Consider the following 22,402-nt stretch of genomic DNA (forward strand, 5'->3'; position numbering starts at 1 on the left):
CTGTTATTTTACTTATTAATAGTTATTTATTGTTAAATAACGTTTACATTTGTACTGTATTTCACAAATCTTTTTCTTAACTTTCACAAATCTTATTATTATGAGAGGCAAAATGTATTGTTACATTATGTTGTTATACTGTATAGTATTTCCATTTTATTGATTTCTCATATAATATTCATTTCTATTTTACATTTTCTTTCATTTCCAATTCAGTTGAATTTTGTTTATTTTGTTTCATTGTCATTTTGATTTAATTTATCACTGCTGCACTTAAATAAAGTGCAATAAAAATCAAGAGAATGGAAAATGTGGTTTTGTCCATCTTATTCTGATTAATTACATAGTTAAGTGTTCGACATGTTTTGAAAGATTATTCATGTTATTTTGTGTCAAATTGTGATATCACATCAAGAATTGATTATTACACAACCCTTTTTCGTAAAACAACGTCATTAATACAGCTAATACGATAATTTTTCTGTAAATGTAGCATTATTAATCGTAATAGAGCGTTTACTTTACCTAATTATAGGTGATTTGATTGTTTTTAAATAAAACAAAAAATAGGGCCAAATCTTGTATAATTTACAGATAAACATTGTATTGTATTTTAACTACTAATAATACGTGTTTTATTGCAGTGTGCATGTGCACATAAACCTGATAACTTCTTCCTTGTAGCTCAATTTACGTAACAAAAACTAACAACCCCACTGATAAACACAATGTATCTCAATGATGTGAACAAGATTTAATCCTTGCAATAGCAGAATGTTTCATGCAGCTATGTCACGAGAGTATAGAAGTGAAATGAATTGGTTGACAGTAACTGACAATGAAACTTCAGGTCAGAAATGACACGAAGTGCATTTGGATGAAATCTGTATGCACTTTATATCAGTTTGTGCATTGGTCGGCAGAATGTATGAGCGTGCGATTTGCTTTGCGCAAAAACAAGCGACGTGCGTGTGTTGTTACTGTATCACAATACAATGTATCACTAAACTTCTCTAAAGAGAACGTGCACGGAATCAAAGATAGAGATTACGGGACACGACGCCTACCTGTTTTCTAGTTGCGCGGCCCGGATACTCTCAAAACGAGTAAAACTCCACAGATTTAAGTTTAACTTACAGTACTGAAAAATTTCCACCGAAGTTTAACTTCCTGATTGAGAGATTTCCTGTAAACCTGCAGACTCCGCCCACACGGAGTCACATGTTAGGGGTAAGGCCGTTCTCCTTTTAATGTCAATGCTGAATGTTGATACTGTATATTAAAATTGTATACTGTACTTTACGAATATGCCAAAAGAAGAAATTCTTCATAGTATAATCAGTAGATCAGAGGACAGTGTTTTTTTGGAGTTGTTGAACATCGCCTGATTTTTTTTTATTTTTTTATTTGTCATCATCAACATTAAAAGTGCTGATAAAAATATTCTGTATGCCAGTCCGATGTGGTCTTCAGTTATGATTGGAAAAATAAAATTGAAATATGCCGACTCATAATGCTGTCATCCAAGTGTCTGCATGGTTTCATGCTTATATCATGTGGACAAGGACTACATAATTACATAAACCACAGTTTAGTCTTCAGTCAAGGTTCATATTTTAAGGCACAATTAGTCCGTTTTGTAAATATCACCACTTTTAATAAACTCTCATTCAGTATTGTTCACTGACCCAGGGGTGTGAAGAGGTTTCAAAGAGGTTATAAAGTAGAGTTAGGGTTTTAAAGTAGGGTTAGGATTTCAAAATAGCATTCAAAAACTAAAATTAAGGTTTCAGAGGAGAGTTTGAATCTACAATTAGGGTTTCAAACTTGGGTTTTGAAGTGGCGTTAAGTAGAGTTTCGAATTAGAGTTGAGATTTCAAAATAAGGTTTTAAACTAGGCTATAAGTAGGGTTTCACACTAAAGTTAAGGTTTTAAAATAGGGTTTTAAAACTAGGGTTATTGTTTCATAGTAGAGTTTCAAACTAGGTTTGTGCTTTTCTAAGTAGGTTTATAGTTTCAAAACAGGGTTTCATTCTTGGGCTGAGTTTCAAAGTAGGGTTTTAATCTATGATTAGGGTTTCAAACTAAGGTTTTGAAGTAGCATTAGTTTCAAAGTAGGGTTTCGAACTTGAAGGAATCTAGGAATCTTCCTTCAAACTAGAGTTGGGGTTTCAAAATAATTTTGAAAAATTGCATGATTACAAGTAACTGAGTCAACCTGTGTCGTCTCCTGTTTAATAAAACCACAAAAATGAAGTCAATGCACAGCAAGACAACCATTGCACTCTTTATTGCAACACAATGTAGAAAAAGCGGAACTGTGCTGTAATATTTCAGGTTAAACAAATTACTCCAAAAGAGAAGCCTGATATCTGTTTAGGAACCTGAGCATTTCATCATGCATACATTCCATGTGTCATCAGAGAAGAAATGTCATCTTTGTCTATATGCTTATCTTGAAAAGGGAGGGATACTATAACACAGCTGGAACAAACACTTGGATGGATGGATGGATGGATGGATGGATGGATGGATGGATGGATGAACAAATAGCATGTAGTATCACAGCAGCGTTTTTTTCACCAAAATATGTTGGCCATTCTGGATTCCCCAAGATGGAGAAAATTGCATGAAGAAAAAAAGATTGTGGTTGTGACAAATGAGTCCTGGTGCCAAGTGGGTCATCAGGCAGACTGGCAAAAAGTCAAGAACAACAACCTTAGCAAAGCAATACAGACAGACGGAAAATGAATCATAATATAGTTAAACACTTTGGGATAATAAACATTTTGGTGATCTCCAAATTTTGAACACTGCAGACACTAAGTCGCACTTCATTTTATTTATGCTTCTCCTGCATTAGCTACATCTGCACAGTCTAGTTCAAAAGCAACCACAACTATTCTGCCTAATATCAGGTCATGAGGCTCTGTAAGGTGTTGAGGAAAAATCACTTATGAGGGCCACCAGGCTTCTTAAATTGGGACTAAATTGGAGTCGGGGACAGAAAAAACATTTTTACAGTATGCCTGCAATCCTAGTGAGTATAAGTGGGTTAGGCTTGGAAAATGGATGAATGGATGAGTGGATGGATGGATGGATGGATGATGGATGGATGGATGGATGGATGGATGGATGGATGGATGGGGTTAATCCATCCCTTCATCTTCTATTGGGCATATTCTAATTTGAGTTACATGTGAGCAAGAGCCTAATTAAAAAACAAATAAATGTTGAACAAGTCTACTATGTATGATGTATGATATCCAAGTAATAGTTTTGTAACATGCATTTGAAATTAGTCAGATATGGCATGTGGAGATCATAAGTTGTAGAAATGTACATGATATAGGGGGAAAATTACTGTATAGTAGGACTGCTAGACTGCTAGAGGTCACTTCTAGGTCACCAAATATTGTATTGGCAAAATGTCACCAGAGGTACTGGATGTTGCTCTAGTTGCAAAGAAATTTTGTACACATGCAATAATAGCAGTACTGATGAATGTGTAGTGATGTAATGGCAACACCTGTCAATGTTTTGTCAACCTATGGCGACCTCTGGTGACCTTTACCGAACGCTGAGAAGATTAAAAGAGCCAGTAACGTTGCGGACACTCGCCAGGGTTCGTCCGTCAGTGGGATAGCAGCTTTAATCAACTATCAATAATGAATTATTGAATAATTCTTTAATTGATTAGTTGTCGAAAAACCTAAATTTCAGACTACAAGCCACAATTTTTTTCTTATGATTTGAGCCCTGCAGTTTATAGTCCAGTGCAGCCACCAGGGGGATATCCACTAGTAAAGCAAATGTGTGAATCTGTTCAAGGTGTTAATTTATGTAATCTAGGGGAAGCTCAAAAAGAATTTTAAAAACATAGTATGAAAAATCTAAAAAAATATTATAAGTTGATTAAGATCATATGTAAAAGTTTTTCATGTGTAAATTTGATAGATATATTTATATATATGAATTATGTGCAATATGTTAATATGTTCAATAAAATATACAATCAATCAATCACACATTGGGAGATAGAAGTAAATGCTAAGTATTAATTTCGACTTACTATTTTACTCAGCAGTATATCTGTTGAAAATTTGGTGCTAAACATGCAGTCATCAGTTGAAAACAGGATTTTGTTGTTAGCAGGCAGTTAAAAAAGTACAAAAAAAATCCATATACTGTGCCATCTTTCTCTGTCATTGTTACACCTGTACGGTTCAGTATCTTTCATTTTTGTCACACTTACGCATGTGGTTTATAACAATACTTACATTGCTGAATCAAAATCCTTAGTAAAAAATGAGCATCAGAAAACATGATCATTTCTCTCCCAAGGTGAATTTGACTTTTTGTGGACGCCTAATAAATGAGTCACAATGTATTTCATTATCAGCATTTCGTCATCACCCAACTCATAGAGTAATACCCTTCAAATTGAAGGAAAACAATTTTGAAACGAATTATTCATGATATTATTCTGATAACTTTTAAATCTCTGGAGAAGCTGTTCTCTGTACATCTTGCATAATCATATGTAATTTATGACGTGAATGTCAAGGGAGAGAAAGCGAGAGATTAAAAAGAATAAGGGGGCGGCGGCTGGCTATCGATTTTTTTTGTGGTGATATGAGCTCCGCCCTCACCCTCAGCTACGTCGTCATCATCCGGCCCCGCAGAACAGCAGCGTTTCTCCTCCCTGAGGTCACGGCACACACCCCTTCTCTTTCCCACTCCACATCTTTCCTCTCCTCCTCTCACTCTCTCTCCTCCCCACATGGAGCATTCAAAAGTGAGTACAGCCACTGGAGAATCTCACTCCCAGCGAGACATCCATTCAACATCTCACCAGCATTTTTGACATCCTCCCTCATTAGGTGGTAAGAGCATTTTCTTTTCTTTAGACATGCTTTACTTAAATTAAAGCTGAACTAAAATGTTGTTTTCTTTAAAAATTGCACATTCATGCAGGGTTTGCATGATTATTTTTGTTACAAAAAATACAATTTTGGCTGATCATACAGCAGTTTAGTATTCTCATGTATAATGTTCACTTTTGTTGCTTTACATATTCAGAATTACACACAGTATCAAGCCGAAATCATGAGTACATGCATATCTTATCTGGTATAACACCGTATATAGTATATAGAAAGCATAACATTCATCCTGCTACGCTATTTATTGTATTGTTTTCAACCAGCACCACACATTTTATATTGAAAATATCAAGGTGCTTTTCTGTAGTTAAATATTGTATGGACAAATCAGGAACTGTATTAATATGCATGTAAATGGTGAGTGTCAGTGTCAAAGTTTTTGTTGTTGTTGTTGTTTTTTTTTGTATTTTTATCTAAAAAGCAGTAACATCTCTTTTGTAACAAAAGTAAACATTAGCACAATTTGCTGGTACATGATCAAGAAAACAAAATTTGCTGCAGACTATCTATCTATCTATCTATCTATCTATCTATCTATCTATCTATCTATCTATCTATCTATCTATCTATCTATCTATCTATCTATCTATCTATCTATCTATCTATCTATCTATCTATCCATCCATCCATCCATCCATCCATCCATCCATCCATCCATCCATCCAGTCTTGATTGATAAAGGTCACATTGTATTTATTGATAAAGGCCACAATAATGGTGAAAAAGCTTTTGTCCTGGCATTTAAACGTGCATGTAAGACTTCTTCAAAACCCTCTGGATCTAATTATCATTCAAAGGTATTTGTCAGAAATGCAGCTGTTAATTACATTTTTTTTTCTGTCCACATTAAAATGTGTTGCAGTGAGACAAATCAGAGCCTCCCGCATTCTTTGGCATTTTCTCTGCTGTGGAAGCATACGTCATAGTGATACTTTGCTGATACTGTGTGCTGTTACACATAGACATTGCCAAAGTAGTGCTTGTATCTGCATTCCAGGTGCTGCGGTCACTAAGGTTAATGATGTTAGTGACTCATAAAGTCTATTAAAACCTTAAGACGGTTTCTATACTGCTATCAGGACAACAACACAAAAACCTTGGCATTGAGAGGTTGTGTGCCTATCCAGCATTCATTGGCTTCATCTGTCTCAGTGCGGTTCTGAAAGATGAGATGACTCAGGGCGACTCATTCTTTTAGCGCTGACCTCTGAGGATTTTTACTGCTTCCCATGTTGCACTTTTCCCCTTTCTCTCTTTTCTCTACCTTTTATCTTCTTCCCTGCAGATGTCTCATCTCCCCATGTTCTCTCCTGACACATGAGTATCTGTCGCTAAGTTTGTGGACATTCCAATTTTGAAGGCCTCATGTCGAGCCCTCCGGACGGGAGGCTTGAAGAAAACAATGCAGCTTTATGTTCCGTGGGACTTTTACAGAGCTGGTGCAGCAAAGCATGCACCAATGCCCTCCCCCTGAGTGACTGTGAAGAATGAATAATGCCTGCTGAGTAGCTTTCTGACATGGCATATTGTAGCACAGTGTAAAGGAACAATGGTCAAATTGAAGCTTTAGTGATCCCGGCAAGTCCAGCGGGTTCAAAGACATATTTTGATATGTTGGACAAAAGCAAGTGTAGATGTCCATTGATGCATGAAGCTGTTTCTACTCTTTTTTTCACGTGTGCTCCTTGGTTTACAATGCGAAGTTAGCAGTCTCCAACTTGGGATTTGAAGTCAACAGTGACTTTTAATTAATTATATCGGAAAATTAGGACTCGGAAACGATAATCCATGTCATTATTACATCATGAGTGAATTATTGCCACTTGCGCTTCATTTTTGTCATCCAGTTTTCTTGGTTGCCTGAAAATGTTTCATTTCATAAATATAACGATGCGCACTTTAGTGTGCAAGAGCAATCGAATTCGTCTTTTCGCACGGAAATGCAAGTATGTTCTATCTATTTTCTCACCGTTTTAGGATTCCAGATTTTGTTACTGGAAGGCAAGAATGTCTCAACCTCTTACAACCTCATTGCTCCGTCATCGTTGCACTTGCTTGCCAACGTGAACTCATGGCAACGAGTCCAAGCAAGTAGAAATGCAACAGACTTAACTTTGGTCTCATTGAACTGAAGACATTATTAAGTTGTCAAATTGAACATTTGGCCTTTGCACATTTGGAAACAATTGATGAGTGTGGGGTTTGCGCCCTACTGGAAATTTGACAATAATGGCTATTTTCATTCATGCTTGTATTTAATGGCCACCTGCCACAGTTTTCATCCCAATTTTGGATGCCAGAATTTTATGAAATTTGAATTATGTTAAGGACTCCCAAAAGGTGATAATGAGAATAATATTATCGTATACTGTACAAAGATTCCAAGAGAATCGTTGGAACACTTGGTGCTCGAGCCCCAAATACAATCGGGCAAAATCCAGGTCAAACCATGCTTTTCATGCATAGCTGTTCATGTCTTTGTTTTATCCCCTGCACGTGTTTGCCCTACAAACGTGGCAATGTTGTGACTCAGTGTCTGGCTTCTGATTCTTCAAAGTTGTTTTAACATGTTCCGTTAATGTTTGACCTACTAAAAATATCCCACGTGATTCTCAAACCCCATCAATAATGGAACACACTTAAAGTTTCCGAAAGTAAGAATAGACATCATTTGTACAAAGACTGTAACAGCATCTGTTTTGTGCTAATCTTATCAAGCAGCCAATGAAGAGGGAGGTCTAAATGGAAATTTTTTCTCTCTTATGAACAAAAGTAGCGACTGATTTTTGAATGTCTTTAAAGGTTTATTTGGGTGATTATCATGTTTTGTAAGGGGCATTTCAGATTTGCTTACTCTCTAATCTGCTTGGAAAATGGTCAAGGCCTATAACTTGGAGTAGTAAACCTGCTCAGTAATTACAATTGCAAGTCCTTTATATGGTCAATACTGAATTGAAGTCAAGTTACACATAGAGGTAATGGTAATGTCTTTCTGTATAACATTCACATATATATTTACCACAATAAATATGACAAGAAGCGTTGGCCACTCCAATGTAGATAGAATCCTAATAAGCTAACAGTTAGCCAACGATTTTGTAATTCTTTTCTACTTCTCTTTCTATACTCAGAATGATCGGAAGCACCGAGCTGCCTCTCACAGGTCATTCTTGGTACTGCAATTGATAGCTTAGTGCCTTCGATCACATGGGTGGTTACCAACTGCTAGTTACTTATTCATATAAGCCCAAATCTGTTAGCTTGCATGCTAGCTATTAGCGAGTGCCTCTTGTCCTGTCATGAAAATTCCTGAAGGCTCAAACATGTAAGGATAGGAATAAGATTGTCTGTTTTTCCTGCCACTTGTGGAGTAGGATCTGTGATTCAAATGAACTAAGTTTACTATGGAAAAAATGGGTTTCAAAACAATGTCTCTTGTGTCTGATCTTTGTAATCATTCCAATTGCATTTTGAGGTTGTGAGCTGAGCCCAAACAGGGCCTCATGCCTGTGAAATACAACAGACTCCAAACAGGGTGGGAGAGACATATGTTCATGTCTGATGTGGGCGTGTTTGTTCGTTGCACGGTTTGATACGTGGTTCACAGCCAGCATTTGCAAAGGAAACACATGTTTTTAACTGACAGGGCAATTGGGGGGGGAGGGGGGGTGCAGCTAAGCTGAACAGCTGCACAAAAGGAAAACAAAAAGGAACGTATAGCCTGTTGACGTTTGAGTCCATGAGGTTCTGTTTGGGGGGTTCAAATACTCAGCAAGAAGCGGGCGTATTGACTTTGTTTTACACCACAATTTGAATGTGGTCCATCCTCTTAAAGGTGAGTATGCGATTGCTTTAATTGACACAGGAGCAGGTCTTATTGGCCTTGTAATTATTTTCTTTGATGGTCCACATATTTGTGTGTGAGTGTGTGCATGTGTGTGTGTACTCAGTGATATGAAAACACAGTTCTGCTTTTCTGTGCGCCCAGTCAAGCAGAGAGAGAGAGTGAACCAGCAGACAGCAGAAAAAGAAAACTTTCCCAAGATTAGAGGATCAGACAGTATTTATGGTTGCAATACAAACTTTAGAGTCAGGGGGTTTAAAGTACATTAGTGTACGGTACCTTTAGGTGAGCAATGGCTTCCAATGTACTCTATTTTGTACCCTTAAATTAAGGCCTCCTCACATTCATGGAAAGGCAATAAAAATACGTTCTGTCCCCCACATTTAAGAGACCTAAGACCATTGAATATGTTTGGACCACGGAAACTGTTTACTGTTGTAAATTTAGTTACAGATTGAGACACTGATAACGTAGTGGTTTACTTGCCTGACTTCCGTGCAGAGAGCATGAATTCAGTTCTTTCATTATGAATGGTTGTTTCTCTCTATATGTGCTGTGGTATTCAATGATATTTGGGCTTTAGTTAACAATTATTTTATCATCTATTAATCTGTATCATATTTTGTGGATTAGTCAGTGAATTGGATGAAAACCATTTTCATCTAATTCATTGTTTAATCCACAAAATAGTAAATTTATATCTTCATTCAAAAACAGGACATTTTCTCAAATCGACAAAGCACAAAATTATGTTTTTTTTTTTGTTCAGTATCCTGTTTTTGTTTTTATCCTTCCTTACTTCACTAAGTAAAATAAGTCACAGTCACATTTGTTCTGTATATACATCGATATCAAAGAAAATGAAAATGAAAAGAGGCCTTCTCTGACAAAATAGAGCAAGACAATCAATGAAATGACTACAGTAGTTTTGGTATTCTTGCCTCTATAGCTTTAGAGGTATGCCATTTCAAGTTTTATTATTAGTGTTCAACTGTTGATGTTATGCGTAGCTTCATAACAGGCAACTTTAATTCTACTCATTTCCTAAAGCTCAATAAACAGTGCCAACTATGACTCACAATAACTAAACATGCACTTGAGACTGAACAGCTGCATTCCTCTGCACGCTAACATGTGAAACATTTACACACACTGAAAGGACAGGAAGACAAGAGGAAATCGACACGTCAAATCTTTTCCTCAAGCAATAAAAAGGCAAACAGGAGTTGACATTTTCTTCTTTCACACTTCCTCGTCTTCTTTCCTCTTATTTTCTCTGCGGCCCATGTTTCACTGTTATATTGAAGCAGGAAATTTGCAGAAACACTTTATTGCTGGTTGGGAATCGTGGTCTCTGCTTGATGCTTGATGTGGGTAAGGGGTCTATGAAAACAGAGGAATTGTCTTGAACGTGGGTATACATTTTACAGACTTGTTTAAATGCTAGATTTTTGTGATACTAAAAATAAGGCCCTGTAAATCATTTAAATACTTTGTAGACTGTAATGTGCCCTATAACCTCTATATTTCTAATGAAAAAACTAGACATCTTTCCTAGACGTGAAATAAAAAATCAACAACGGAGATAATTGGATTGCAAAAGTGCCATCTTATTCTCTTAGAGAGATTAACTAATCAAATTCAAATCGTGTTAAAGAGGAATCAGCACAAAACATCCCCCATTCAAAGTACCTTTGAATAACCTTGAAAATATTACAGCTGTTCTAATGGGCTTTTCCTAGCATTTTATTTCTTTGTATCAAAAGCCTTTGTATCAAGTCATAATAAAATCTCACAAGCATGTAGGACAATGTTTTATGGTCCAAAAAAACCAAAGTTGTACTTTTTGACCATAAATCCAAAAGTTACAATGCTCATTACCAAAATACCCATCAAAAAAATGTCCAGAAAAGCCTATACTAGACCACCTGAATGTTTTTTTTTTCCATATGAGTGCTACAATTTATAAATCACTTGGTGGAGTATGTTTTGAAATGATCTTGGTCTAAAATTTTATACCACAACACGTGGCATTTAAAAAGGGGTGTGTAGACTTTTCATAGCCAATATATATGAATGAAAATGAATTATGTGAGTGTGATCACGAAGTAAATAATTAATTGAAGCCCAAGCACATCATCCAACTGTCCTGTAGAGCGTTATGACTTCCTGTGTGAGTCAAAGAGTTGAGTGTGGGCTTCCTCCCCCACCTGTCCCACCCTTTCCTCCCAGTGGCCTCCCTTGGACACAGGCGTTGGTTGCAGAAAGGAAGCAACAAAGGAAACAAAGGAACTTTAGCTAGAATTGTGCAATTATTGTTCCTGCAATTGTTGACTCACTATTAACACTGAGATTCATTCAAGAAGGACTCCTGAGATCATCTTCCTGGTTGATTTGGTTGCGTCATATATTTATATTTAGTGTCCACGTGTGAGGACATTTAATAGGCTTTACTAGCATTTAATTACTTGGTGGTAGCGGTGTCAAAAAAGAAATTATTTGTGTAATTGTTTCTCTCCTGTGTTTTTTTTTTAAATCTAAACATTTGTCGACATTATTTTTTTTGTTTTTCTAGCATCCGCATGTGGACCTAAAATCTGCTCTATCTAATGTGATTTCATTTTGTGCTTGCATAGAACTAAAGAGCTCCAGAGACCTACTGGAACCATGACCAGAATATTATTATTGATCCTGTCTGCTCTGTTCTGCTGTCTTGCAGACAATGTAAGTAGCTTACTTGCTTTTCCATAAGAAACAGGAGGTGATCATTCATTAAGTAGCATAAGTCAGTATGAATTCATTTCACTTCATTATCATAATATAAATGTTTTGAGTATTATGTCAAATACTTACCGGTGCTCAAGCAAACTCGGAATGTACTGCATATCCTTGTCATTTGACCGTTAAGGCACTGAGAAAACCTAGTTAAGCCTTCTCCTCTACCACTGTTGTTTAAATGTAAAGTGTCACTTCTCTGAAGTGATGTAACAAGAAAAAAAACAAAAACTTTGTATTCAATTGCAAAGTTTTTACTCAGTGTTCCCCACACTATAATCTGATGTGTTTAAAGGGCCTGCTAGTTTTGTCAACACTTGAAAGTGTCCCTCAATGGGATACGGGCTTAGTGAGCAACGCAAGTGTCGGACAAGGTAGCAAACTTTGTGTGCATTTCAGGGGTTTGTTAGGGTTCAATCAAGGATGCAATTGTTCTCCCAACAAGAATGCAAATGTTCGCCAATCGTTTTAAGATTCGATGTTATTCCTGATCTTAAAAATTGGTGCTCTTGTTTGGCTTTGCAGGTGGAGCTCATCCGCTCCAAGAGAGGAACTCGTTATTACCGAGGTGAGCCTGAGCGGAAGACCTCCAGGCGGGCACTTTTCATTGTTCATATCCAGAAGGCTTCACCTTCCTCTGACATCTCCCGTGAGCCCAGCCATTCTTTTGCTTTTTGCCTTTTCTCATAACATCAACATCACCTCACCTTCAGATTCTTTTGTTCCTCTCAGTTTGTCCATGTAACACTCATTTATAATCTTCTAGTCCGACTGGCTCCTGATTTGCATGTACGTGTGTGTGTATATGTGTGTGTCTTCTCAGCGCGTTGCATGGATAGTACCACATCAGCCGTGCATAGTTATGGGGACACTTGGCTGCGATGGAGGGGACAGCGTGTGGAGTATTGCCGTTGTGCATTAAGAGGACGAGAACTTTGCCACATTGTGCCCGTCATCAGTGAGTGCAACATACGATCATCATCAGTTTGCTTTCACATTACAACTATTCAACAAGCAAAGTCACCTTGTTTACACAATTTACACAATTTATCAACTAATAGTGACCATGTACTGTAGTTCTTTTGATTTCATAGGGCCATACAGGGTAATGGCAACATTAAACTTACATTTTTTCGTGCTTTTTGTAGCCAACTGTCTCCAAACTTGGTGGAATGTATTGTGGGTTGACAGCTCAAGCACTCATATGAACATAGTATAGCCGTGCAATAGTTGGGAGTATAGTTTTAGTGATGACTACTCTTTATTATCCAAGTTGCAAACAAAAAAATCTTATTTCAATATACTACATCATGTAATATCTCAAACTAAATGTCTTCATGACGGTTTTTTTGGTGGTTATTTTTTTTAAGCTAAGACAGGAAGACACAAATTATTTTGACAATACATTTTAACCTCAGCAGCTTCAATGCAAAAGCAAAAAGTTGGGGTGCATTTGTAGATCAGAATATAATAAAGAACTATAAAACCAAATGTTTCTCCTCCTAATTTGACTGCATTTGATGGTCATACAAGGAGTTCAAGAGCAAATTAGTTGATTTGTGCTTTGTGGTGACATTTGGTAATACTAATGCATTGCGCAATGCACAATCGGAACATGTTAGGAAAAGAATGGCATCGTCAAATAATCATTCAATGCCACTGACGATTATAGGCTTCAAAAATCTATTTTAATATTTTATTTAGGCTGGCAGAGAATGAGTTCTTGACTGGCTAACTAGACTTCAGATGATCCTTCCTGTCTGTTTGCCCTGTCTTGTACATTGCAGTAACTCTCTTTAACAAACTCTGGTCTGACTTGCATGTATTCGCTGTTGGTTTTCTGTAGGCGTAGTTTAGTCTGACATTGGACTTCCTTGGAGTCCCCCCGTTTGACTTAAGGTTGCTTTTCGCTCAGACGTTTTCTAACCACACTGCAGCCGGCCAACTTGTGAGCTCAGGCTTCAGGCTTTGGGTCCGCGGCTTGTATCATCCTCTAGTTAGACCTCTTGTAATAATAAATAGAGAACCTGGCTGACAATTGCATGAAAGAGTTTTTCCGCCTTGTCTGTAATATTTTTGTAAGCCAATGTTTGAAAATTAACATTTTGCTTATATATATATATATATATATATATATATATATATATAGGGAAATACAAAACTAAATATGAATTTAATTAACATGGATTGCAGACAACGTGAAATAAAAATTATGCTAAATGAATATTGGTCAACAAACAGTTCCAAACTAATAAATACAAATGGAATGTACTTAAACATTAAAGATAACTGTATCACACATAACAAATTACTGTTATGGATAGCGGAAAACAAACATTTAATCAAAATTACATATAAAATGACACAGTGGTGGTGTCGGGCTGAAACTTTGTACATTCTAAATAGTTGCTTTTCGAGAGACCCCAAATGGTATATTTGTTCAGCCATTTACATGCGTCATCAAAGAAAGCAAGCCTTTTTTCCAACACTTGAAAAAAATGTTAATACAACACACTGAGAATGTGGACTGACGAATAGGATAGTGATTTGAAATTTCCCAAATTGTGACTATTGTGAATTTGGCCTGATGCCATCTATTAATCCATCCATTAACTTCCGCCTATCTGGTGTTGGGTCACGAGGGCAGCAGCCTCTGCAGGAAACCTAGCTTTCCATCTCCCCGGACACTTTGTCCAGCTTCTCCCGGGCGCTCCCCAGGTGTTCCCAGGCCAGTCGAGAGACATCGTCTCACCGGCATGTCCCGGGTCATCCCAGGCCTCTTCCCAGTGGGACATACCCGGAACAACTCACAGGGGAGGCATCTGATAGGCATCCTAACCCGATGCTGCAACTGCCTCCTCTCAATGCGGAGGAGCAGCGGTTTCTCCAAGTTTACAAAACACGTGGAGACTGGATGGCCGAACTTCCATACACCCTCAAGGATCCTGCCAAGGGTGAAAAGCTGGTCCACTGTTCCATGGCCAGGACAAAACCACATTGCTCCACCTGAATCTGAGGTTCGACCTCCTGACGGATCCTCCTCTCCAATACACCTGAATAGGCTAAGGCTAAGGCTATGGCTAAGAAGTGTGATTCCTCTATAGTTGGAACACACTCTGCAGTCCCCCTTCTTAAAAAGGGGGACCACCACCCCAGTCTGCCAATCCAGAGACGCACTCCCCTGTATCCATGCGATGTTGCAGAGGTGTGCCAGCTAAGAATGCCCCACAACATCCAGCACCTTTAGGAATTCCAGGCGGATCTTATCCAGTGCCGGGGCCTTGCGACCAAGGAGTTTTTCGACCACTTTGTTGACTTCTGGCCCAGAGATTGGAGATCCGCCTTCCCCGGGAGGTAGGAGATCAAACTCCTTTTTGACAGGGTACTTTGCCAGACATTCCCAACAGACCCTCACAATACGTTTGGGTCTGCCAGGTCTAACTGGCATCCTCCCCCACCATCGGAGCCAACACGGCACCATGTCGATCATCAAACTGTGGCCTAGTTGGTCCTAGTGCAAAGTGCACATATGGACACCGGAGGCCAGTGATAAAAATTCATGGACAGTATGAGCCTTTAGCTCATTGAAAGCAATTCCGGTGTGATATTTTGTATCATTCAAAATGCATGTTAAATATTTATAAATTGTGTGACATTGTGTCATGTACTTTTAGTTTAAAGAAAATGCTACAAATCTTCTCACGCCCTATTGTGTCTTTTTTTTATTTCAAAGAAATGCCACATCCATTTGCCTGCATTATATATGTGTTGCTCATTTATCTCCCCATTTACATACACTTGGTAAGCAAAGCGAAATATCACAGATGCTCCGAATAAAGACTGCCTCATTTTTAGACGTCTTCTTTTATAGATGCAACACATCTAAGTCCATTTTGTTTTTTGCCACTTCCAGACTGCTACATGTCTCATTGCTACAACGGAGGAACATGCAAGGAAGCCGTCTACTCTTCCGACTACATTTGTCAGTGCCCCCCAGGCTTCAGTGGTTCCCAGTGTGAGATCAGTAAGTAAACAGTGAGGACCGTCACAACATCCCCTGCTGTAGTTGAGCAACGAAGTGCAGTCATGTTGGAACCGAAAAGGATTTCCCCAAAACTTTCCCCACTAAGTTGAAAGCATACAATTGTCCAATATCTCCTATGATGAAATACTAAGATAAATTAGTCTGGTTCAGAACCTAACAAATGACTTAAAATGTGTATTTTGAGGACATTTGGATTTAATTTCGCAAAAGGAAAAATCCATAAAACTTTGAAAGATCTATAATATATGAGGGTTTTATTTGTGAGGAATTCACTCGGTGACAGTTAGACACCGCACCCTCACAGTGGAATTATTTAATTACACATACATAGTGACAGACTGCCCGTGATGGCCTAATGAAAGCCAGACTCAATGAACGGGGTTGTTTTTGTCGTTGTTGAAAAAACGGTGCAAGTTTCACAATAATAACAGGCAGATAGTATAACAGACCTTTATACAGTGGCAGTTGATATGTTTTCCTTCGATTCAAATTGACATTATGCTGCTTTTTATGTGTGTACACCTTGGCCATCTAAGGTGAGGATAGTATAGTCATAAGGTTAGACATGAAGACAATCACAAGTACTCTTCTGTAGGCCACATTAATATTGGCCATTCTTCACAGAGGATAGCATATTGAACCTATGAGTACTGGTATATCATGTTTATAGGTGTTGCTCCACCATTTGTGTTCAGGTAGCATATCAAGCAATAAGCTAAACTAGCTATGTGTTTGTTTCAAATTTACAATGTGCTAATATTATTTGTGTATCTAGCATTTGACAGTGAACTTCAATGTCTTACCGATGAATTATTTACAAATTATTTAGAGCCAAAGTGCTGCATTTTGTGAGTTTAATTCACTGCCACCTTATAGCTCATGTATTTCAATTTTTTTTAAGCAAAACAATTGGCTCAAATCTCCTAAATCAGGTCACATGCATCCTAAGGCTCTTACACTTCAACCATGCACAATCAAGTTCCCTTTGATATGCAATAAGGAAGTAATGTCGATGATAACGTTCAAATGCTGTGAAGAAGTGTTCCGCAACAGGAAATAGGCTTCATCTGGTCAGAATAAATGAATTAGATAAGCCATTAGAAAGACGCAAGCGCCAAGAATAATCAGTATCTAATCAGAGAGCTATTTGTTTCCAGACACCAAAGAGAAGTGTGTTGTGGGGAGCGGAGGGGCCTATCGTGGCACATGGAGTATCAGCAAGTCAGGAGCAGAGTGCATCAACTGGAATGCCACGGCCCTTCGGGGGAAGAAGTTCACTGCCAGGAAAGTGGATGCCAGTAGCCTCGGACTGGGCAACCACAACTACTGCAGGTTTGCAATTGGCAGGAAGAAAATACACTTTCAATTTGTACTACTGCCAATAAGACCACATTATAGGTCACCTCCACCAAATATCTAACTGAAGAATTTTCTATATTGTAATATATTTTTATTTGTTCCTTGGTTAACTGGCAGGATTATGTAAGATACAGTTCATGAATATGCCACAAGACCTCATGAAAACATAAAGTATGGCTTGGTTATGAAGTTATAACTTTTTTTTTTGAATGCCTATAATTCTAGTTGATACAAGATTATTCTTTTTTATAGAATAAAAACTCGCACAACGTTGTGCTCTTTTAAAAAAATCTGACTGAATAATGTGTACATCATACATTTCTGAAATTCTGAACAAAAACAATGAAGATTGTTTAGACATGGAAACTCCGTCCATAGATGAAATTGTGTGTTGGTGCGTTTCAAAATCCACACAAAACCTTGATAATATAAATGTGCTATAAGATCGTATTTCATGATTTATAAAGAATGTCTTGATTAAAAATGTATTCATATTTTAAATGTTTTTAATATCAGATATTCAATACAAAGATGTATAGGTGCATCTCATTACATTAGAATGTCATAGGAAAGTTTATTTTATAAATAAATTCAAAAGTAAAACATATAAGGACGCGCAAGCTAATTTTCATTCAAATGTTTTCATATGTAATACAATAGTCTATTCAACATCTTGAGATACTGTGATGAATTTAGATTAAGTCTAATCCATAACCATCAAAACTACGTACTGTGTATTGTGTAAACTGTACCTCCCTGAAGAAGAGTCACAGCCTATTTTGTTTCTTCTCAGGAACCCCGACAATGACGGTGCTCCATGGTGTTACACCTACAAAGGCACTCAGATTATATGGGAGTTTTGTTCCTTACCTAAGTGTTCTGAAGGTAATGCCCCACATCAAACACCATCCTGTCTAACCAATTTATGGAAGTTATTTAACCCATGCATAATCTCTCATGTGATTTGCATTAGATAAGTACGAAGAATGCACGAGAGGGATTGGCCTGACATACAGGGGCACGAAGTCCATCACCAAAAGTGGCGCCCCTTGTCTTCCCTGGGACTCTCCAGCTGTCATGCACAAGTACAACAACGCTTGGAGGTCTGACGCCCTTGAAGTGGGACTGGGCAGCCACAGCTACTGCAGGTACAAAGACGGTGGTGAAAACAATGAACAATCTCTCAATTATGTGAAACAACTCAGCTAATTGCAGCTATTTCTATCCAACAGGAATCCTGATGGTGATGGAGGCCCGTGGTGTCATGTATACAAGAACATGCAGCTGACCTGGGAGCTCTGTGATGTTCCTAAATGCAGTGAGTTTAACGTCATTTGTTTTATCTATCTATCTATCTATCTATCTATCTATCTATCTATCTATCTATCTATCTATCTATCTATCTATCTATCTATCTATCTATCTATCTATCTATCTATCTATCTATCTATCTATCTATCTATCTATCTATCTATCTATCTACTGTATCTATCCATCTATCTACGCATTTATTGATATTCTCTCTTTTTCAGCGAGACGTCCATCCACCATCACCCCAATGGGCCCTCGAGGCCCCATAACCAACAACAGAGGTACAACATTAAGACGACTTAATCAATTCGGTTGCGAGTGTGGTTTGCATCATCTCAAGATTCGTACCTTCTCTTCTCAGGGATATGTGGCCAGCGTCTGGACAACACTCTGAGCCAGCCTAGGTTCCGCATGTTCGGAGGTCGCGAGAGCGACATTACCGAACAGCCCTGGCAGGCTGCCATTAATGTTTATCAGGCCCGTCTGCGGAAACACTTCCACCGTTGTGGGGGGATTCTCATTGACTCCTGTTGGGTCTTGACAGCTGCTCATTGCTTCGAGCCCACGTAAGAATCACCAGAGCTGCACATCTCCCAATAACGTACTGATAAGCGCTTGAGTACTTGTTGATACCTATCACCGATACCTGATATGGCGATTACTACTTGCAATTGTGATGTATTGTGTTGTATTTAATCAAATATTGTTCAAAAACACAAATCTTCTTTACCATGGTGCTATCCTCCACTCAAAAACAAAACTTTAGTTCAACTTGTCAGTACTGAAATTTACTATGTTTTTCTAGCAGCCTTGCCCCACATTGTGCATACAGTAAATGTAGCTTGTAACACAAGGCATTTCAGATACAGATGCATGGTCTCTGAGCACTGGTGGTCACTGGGTTTTATGTAAAAGGACTACATACAGTAGATAAGAGAACATGTCTGGTGGCTACAGACAGGAGATGCTGTTTTACTTTCAATGCATTTTCCATAAAATAGTGAAAAAAAATACAAGACAGGTTCTTGGGAATACCTCACGTTATGAAATCAAACTACCATGCATACTGTATGTTAGGCTGATTAAGTGGTATATGTATTATGTATTATATTATCAGACAGCTTCTTGGGAATACCTCAAGTAATAAAATCAAACTACCATGTATACTGTATGTCAGGCTGATGAAGTGGTATATGTATTATGTATTATATTATCGGAGTACTTTTACGAGTACAGTCGTACAAGATCGGTACCAATCCCAGTATTGGCATTCCTGCCCAACTCACATCTGGCAATTAAAAATGTCATCACATGCATTGCAGTACACGAGAAGGTCACATGTGTTCTCTTTTGTTCAGAGATAAACCCTCAAAGTTGGAGGTTATTCTGGGCAGGACATTCCGCAAGCAGAATTCCAGCAGTGAGCAGATTTTCAAAGTGGAAAAGTACTGGATCCATGAAAAATTTGACAATGAGACATTTGACAATGACATTGGTGGGTTCAATTGAAATGTTAAACTCTCTAACTATAAGCTATTATTTTTAATTGTCACAATATCATCACAAGCCCTTCACTTAAGCATTTTTCTGCATTCAAAGCCATAACCGTCACTCATTTTCATTAGTGACTTTTAAAATCCACACACAACGCATATCTTGCTAACCTGTATCCCATATCTTCAAAAGCTCTGCTGAAGCTAAAGTCAGACATTGGCTTCTGCGCCGTGAACTCTCCAGAGGTTCTCCCTGCATGCCTTCCTGAAGCTGGCCTGGTACTGCCTGACTGGACCGAGTGTGAAATCTCAGGCTACGGGAAAGACTCTGAGTGTACGCAAGCTAACCTCTGACATTCACTCGACTATGGTGCTTTTTTTCACATTGGAGGTGATGTTCAACTTGCCCTTTCTGCTCTGTAGTTTCCGCTCATTACTCTGAGCGTGTCAAGAGAGGTTTTGTTCGCCTGTGGCCCAGAGAGCGTTGTGTCCCCGAAGTGTTGTCTGGACGTACGGTCACCGCCAATATGCTGTGTGCGGGTGACACCAGAGGCCTCGATGACGCCTGCAAGGTGAGGCCACATAGCTATAGCCTACACCATGAAGTACAATAACAAATTCGAATGGTGGTGACACTGACACCTGTATGTTTACGATGAGGCATGTTGAATTGTGATAAATGAAAAAAAAAAGAAGAAAGAAACAACAACAACAAAAACTTCGGTAACATTATGCACAACAGTTTGAACATTTAATTTAATTCAGCACTCCAAAAAGGGTTGGGTTAAAAACAATTGTGGGTTAAAAAAAAAGGAGCAATCCAATATTTGTGTACAATTAAAAAAACAAAAACAAAACAAAACCAAAAAAAAAAACATAATATGTTGAAGTTGTCCTGTACAAAACAACTCGACTCTACCCACTGGGTCAAATGGGTTGGTCCATTTTTGACCCATAATTTGTTTTTGTTTTTTTCAATCCAACTGTTCTTTTTTCATTTTATTTCATTTTTGGGGGGAGAGAATGATTCTTCACCACTAGAGAGAACTCACATACTGTATCAAACCTAAAATTAGTTTTCAAAGGTTTTAATCATACGTTAAAAATAAGTTAGTCATCATATTATGGATAAAATATGAACTTTTTAGTACTCAAAGGGCAAAAAGTATCCCTTTAATGACTGTCAGACCACTTGAATGTTCCTCCATTAGAAGCCAGAAGATACAACTGCATTTTGTATCCACCTGTTACCATTCATACAACAAATAATTTATTTGTGTTCAACCAAAGAGATCCAGATTATACATATTTAATTGTAACGAGTTTAGTTTTTTTTAGGTGGTGTACTGTGAGAATTGTCTAAATAAAAAACATGTGTCATGGCTTAATATATGTTGAGAACCATTAAAATGGACGTTGCTGTTGTTGTAGATGTCGTTTATGAGTAAGATGTACTTTAGTCATTCTTCTATTTTTGAACACCCTTCCAGGGAGACTCCGGCGGTCCTCTCGTCTGCCGCACCAATGACAAAATGACCCTGATGGGCGTCATCAGCTGGGGTGACGGGTGCGGCAAAAGGGATAAGCCTGGCGTCTACACACGCGTCACCCGTTATATCGACTGGATTCATAGCAAAATGACATCCAATCCTATCTGAGCTCCAAATAACGATGTGTTCACTTGATTATGCGTGTTGTATCTAAATCCAATTGGTGGATGGTTGAGATCAGCATTTGCTTAGAGGGTTGAAAGGACCATGAGGAACTTTGGTCATGGGATCTTAACACTCAACAGTTGCTCCATGTTCTTCACTCCATGTGCTTGAGTGCTTAGAGGGTCCCCTCTTGAAGTCATCTATGTTTGTTTACATGCATGGATATGTTCAATTGCTCTTGTCAAGTCACTTCTATGGAGCTGTATGAGTTTACAGTGGGAAAAAGGTCAGTGGCTGGCAGCACTTGCAATGGCAAATGCTCAACATAGACTTGCGCAACTCATGCAGTTCATAAAAATCTGCTGGTTCAGATTCTGCTCAGTTTTCCGCTTTTTTATGCATGGATACACAACTTGGACTTTTTTTGTAACACAACACACCTGACACGTGGATAGAGCCAAACATGTACAGCAACAAGTACAGTATAATGTTTGTATGATTGCCTTATTCTTATTTTCATTAACAGCCTATCTCCATACACATCATTTGTATTCTCAGCAAAGCAAAAAGCTGTGTGTTTTTAAAAAAAAAAAGTTTTCTAATAATTTAATATTTATGTGTATTTTATAGAAACTATGTGCTGTAAATAATTTATTATTCTATAATCAAACATGGTAAAATGCAATAAATATTTGGACTCACTACTTACTCTCTTTCTGCTTTGTGTTTTTATTTGATGTTTTTTTTGGTGCATGTATTTAGTATAGAAATACAGTATCTTGCTGTGAAAATCTATAGCACTATATGCTAGATTATGATGTTGTATATGATGTTGTACCTCTAGGATACGATTCTTCTCTCATTTCAATAGGGTCAATTTACTTCACCCCACTGTATGCTAAATTTACAAATCACACAACACAAATTCTTTAACAAGCATTTCTTAGACTACCTTCACACTGCAGCCTAATGT

The 22,402-nt window shown here is 37.9% G+C and overlaps 2 protein-coding genes across 10 annotated transcripts in view; one reads left to right on the top strand and one right to left on the bottom strand.

Moving 5' to 3' along the window:
* Positions 1-1,199, bottom strand: part of ikbkb (inhibitor of nuclear factor kappa B kinase subunit beta) — a 33,472-nt gene extending 32,273 nt beyond the window's left edge. For both annotated transcript variants that reach the window (XM_088415574.1, XM_088414797.1), the window contains exon 1: positions 1,068-1,199. The gene's annotated coding sequence lies outside the window, so the exon portion shown is untranslated. The remainder of the gene's footprint in view (positions 1-1,067) is intronic.
* Positions 1,137-22,137, top strand: plat (plasminogen activator, tissue). Of its 8 annotated transcripts, none has more exons than XM_088419893.1 (15): positions 1,137-1,230; positions 11,428-11,515; positions 12,092-12,215; positions 12,390-12,524; positions 15,480-15,590; positions 16,769-16,943; positions 17,764-17,855; positions 17,944-18,118; positions 18,203-18,288; positions 18,503-18,562; positions 18,643-18,847; positions 19,640-19,776; positions 19,968-20,108; positions 20,198-20,346; positions 21,265-22,137. In XM_088419893.1, the coding sequence occupies exons 2-15, from the start codon at positions 11,459-11,461 to the stop codon at positions 21,430-21,432; spliced, it is 1,815 nt and encodes a 604-aa protein (XP_088276019.1). In that variant the 5' UTR covers positions 1,137-1,230; positions 11,428-11,458; the 3' UTR covers positions 21,433-22,137. The 8 variants fall into 8 exon arrangements, with proteins under 8 accessions (XP_088276019.1, XP_088279207.1, XP_088273701.1 ...); XM_088417575.1 differs by lacking the exon at positions 1,137-1,230 and adding an exon at positions 4,737-4,887; XM_088420662.1 differs by lacking the exon at positions 1,137-1,230 and adding an exon at positions 4,737-4,887 and having other exon boundaries at positions 12,092-12,134.
* The last annotated feature ends 265 nt before the right edge of the window (positions 22,138-22,402 follow it).

This window comes from Hippichthys cyanospilos, chromosome 1, assembly GCF_059441005.1.
Source record: "Hippichthys cyanospilos isolate Australia breed blue-spotted pipefish chromosome 1, RoL_Hcya_1.0, whole genome shotgun sequence".
Lineage (NCBI taxonomy): Eukaryota > Metazoa > Chordata > Actinopteri > Syngnathiformes > Syngnathidae > Hippichthys > Hippichthys cyanospilos.

What these genes read in the sequence shown, in the direction of transcription:
- plat (XM_088419893.1), top strand. Translation starts at nt 11,459, where the DNA reads ATGACCAGAATATTATTATTGATCCTGTCTGCTCTGTTCTGCTGTCTT. An exon ending in TGGTTCCCAGTGTGAGATCA is followed by an intron (nt 15,591 to 16,768) that starts GTAAGTAAACAG and finishes ATTTGTTTCCAG; the next exon opens with ACACCAAAGAGAAGTGTGTT. An exon ending in GCTCATTGCTTCGAGCCCAC is followed by an intron (nt 18,848 to 19,639) that starts GTAAGAATCACC and finishes TCTTTTGTTCAG; the next exon opens with AGATAAACCCTCAAAGTTGG.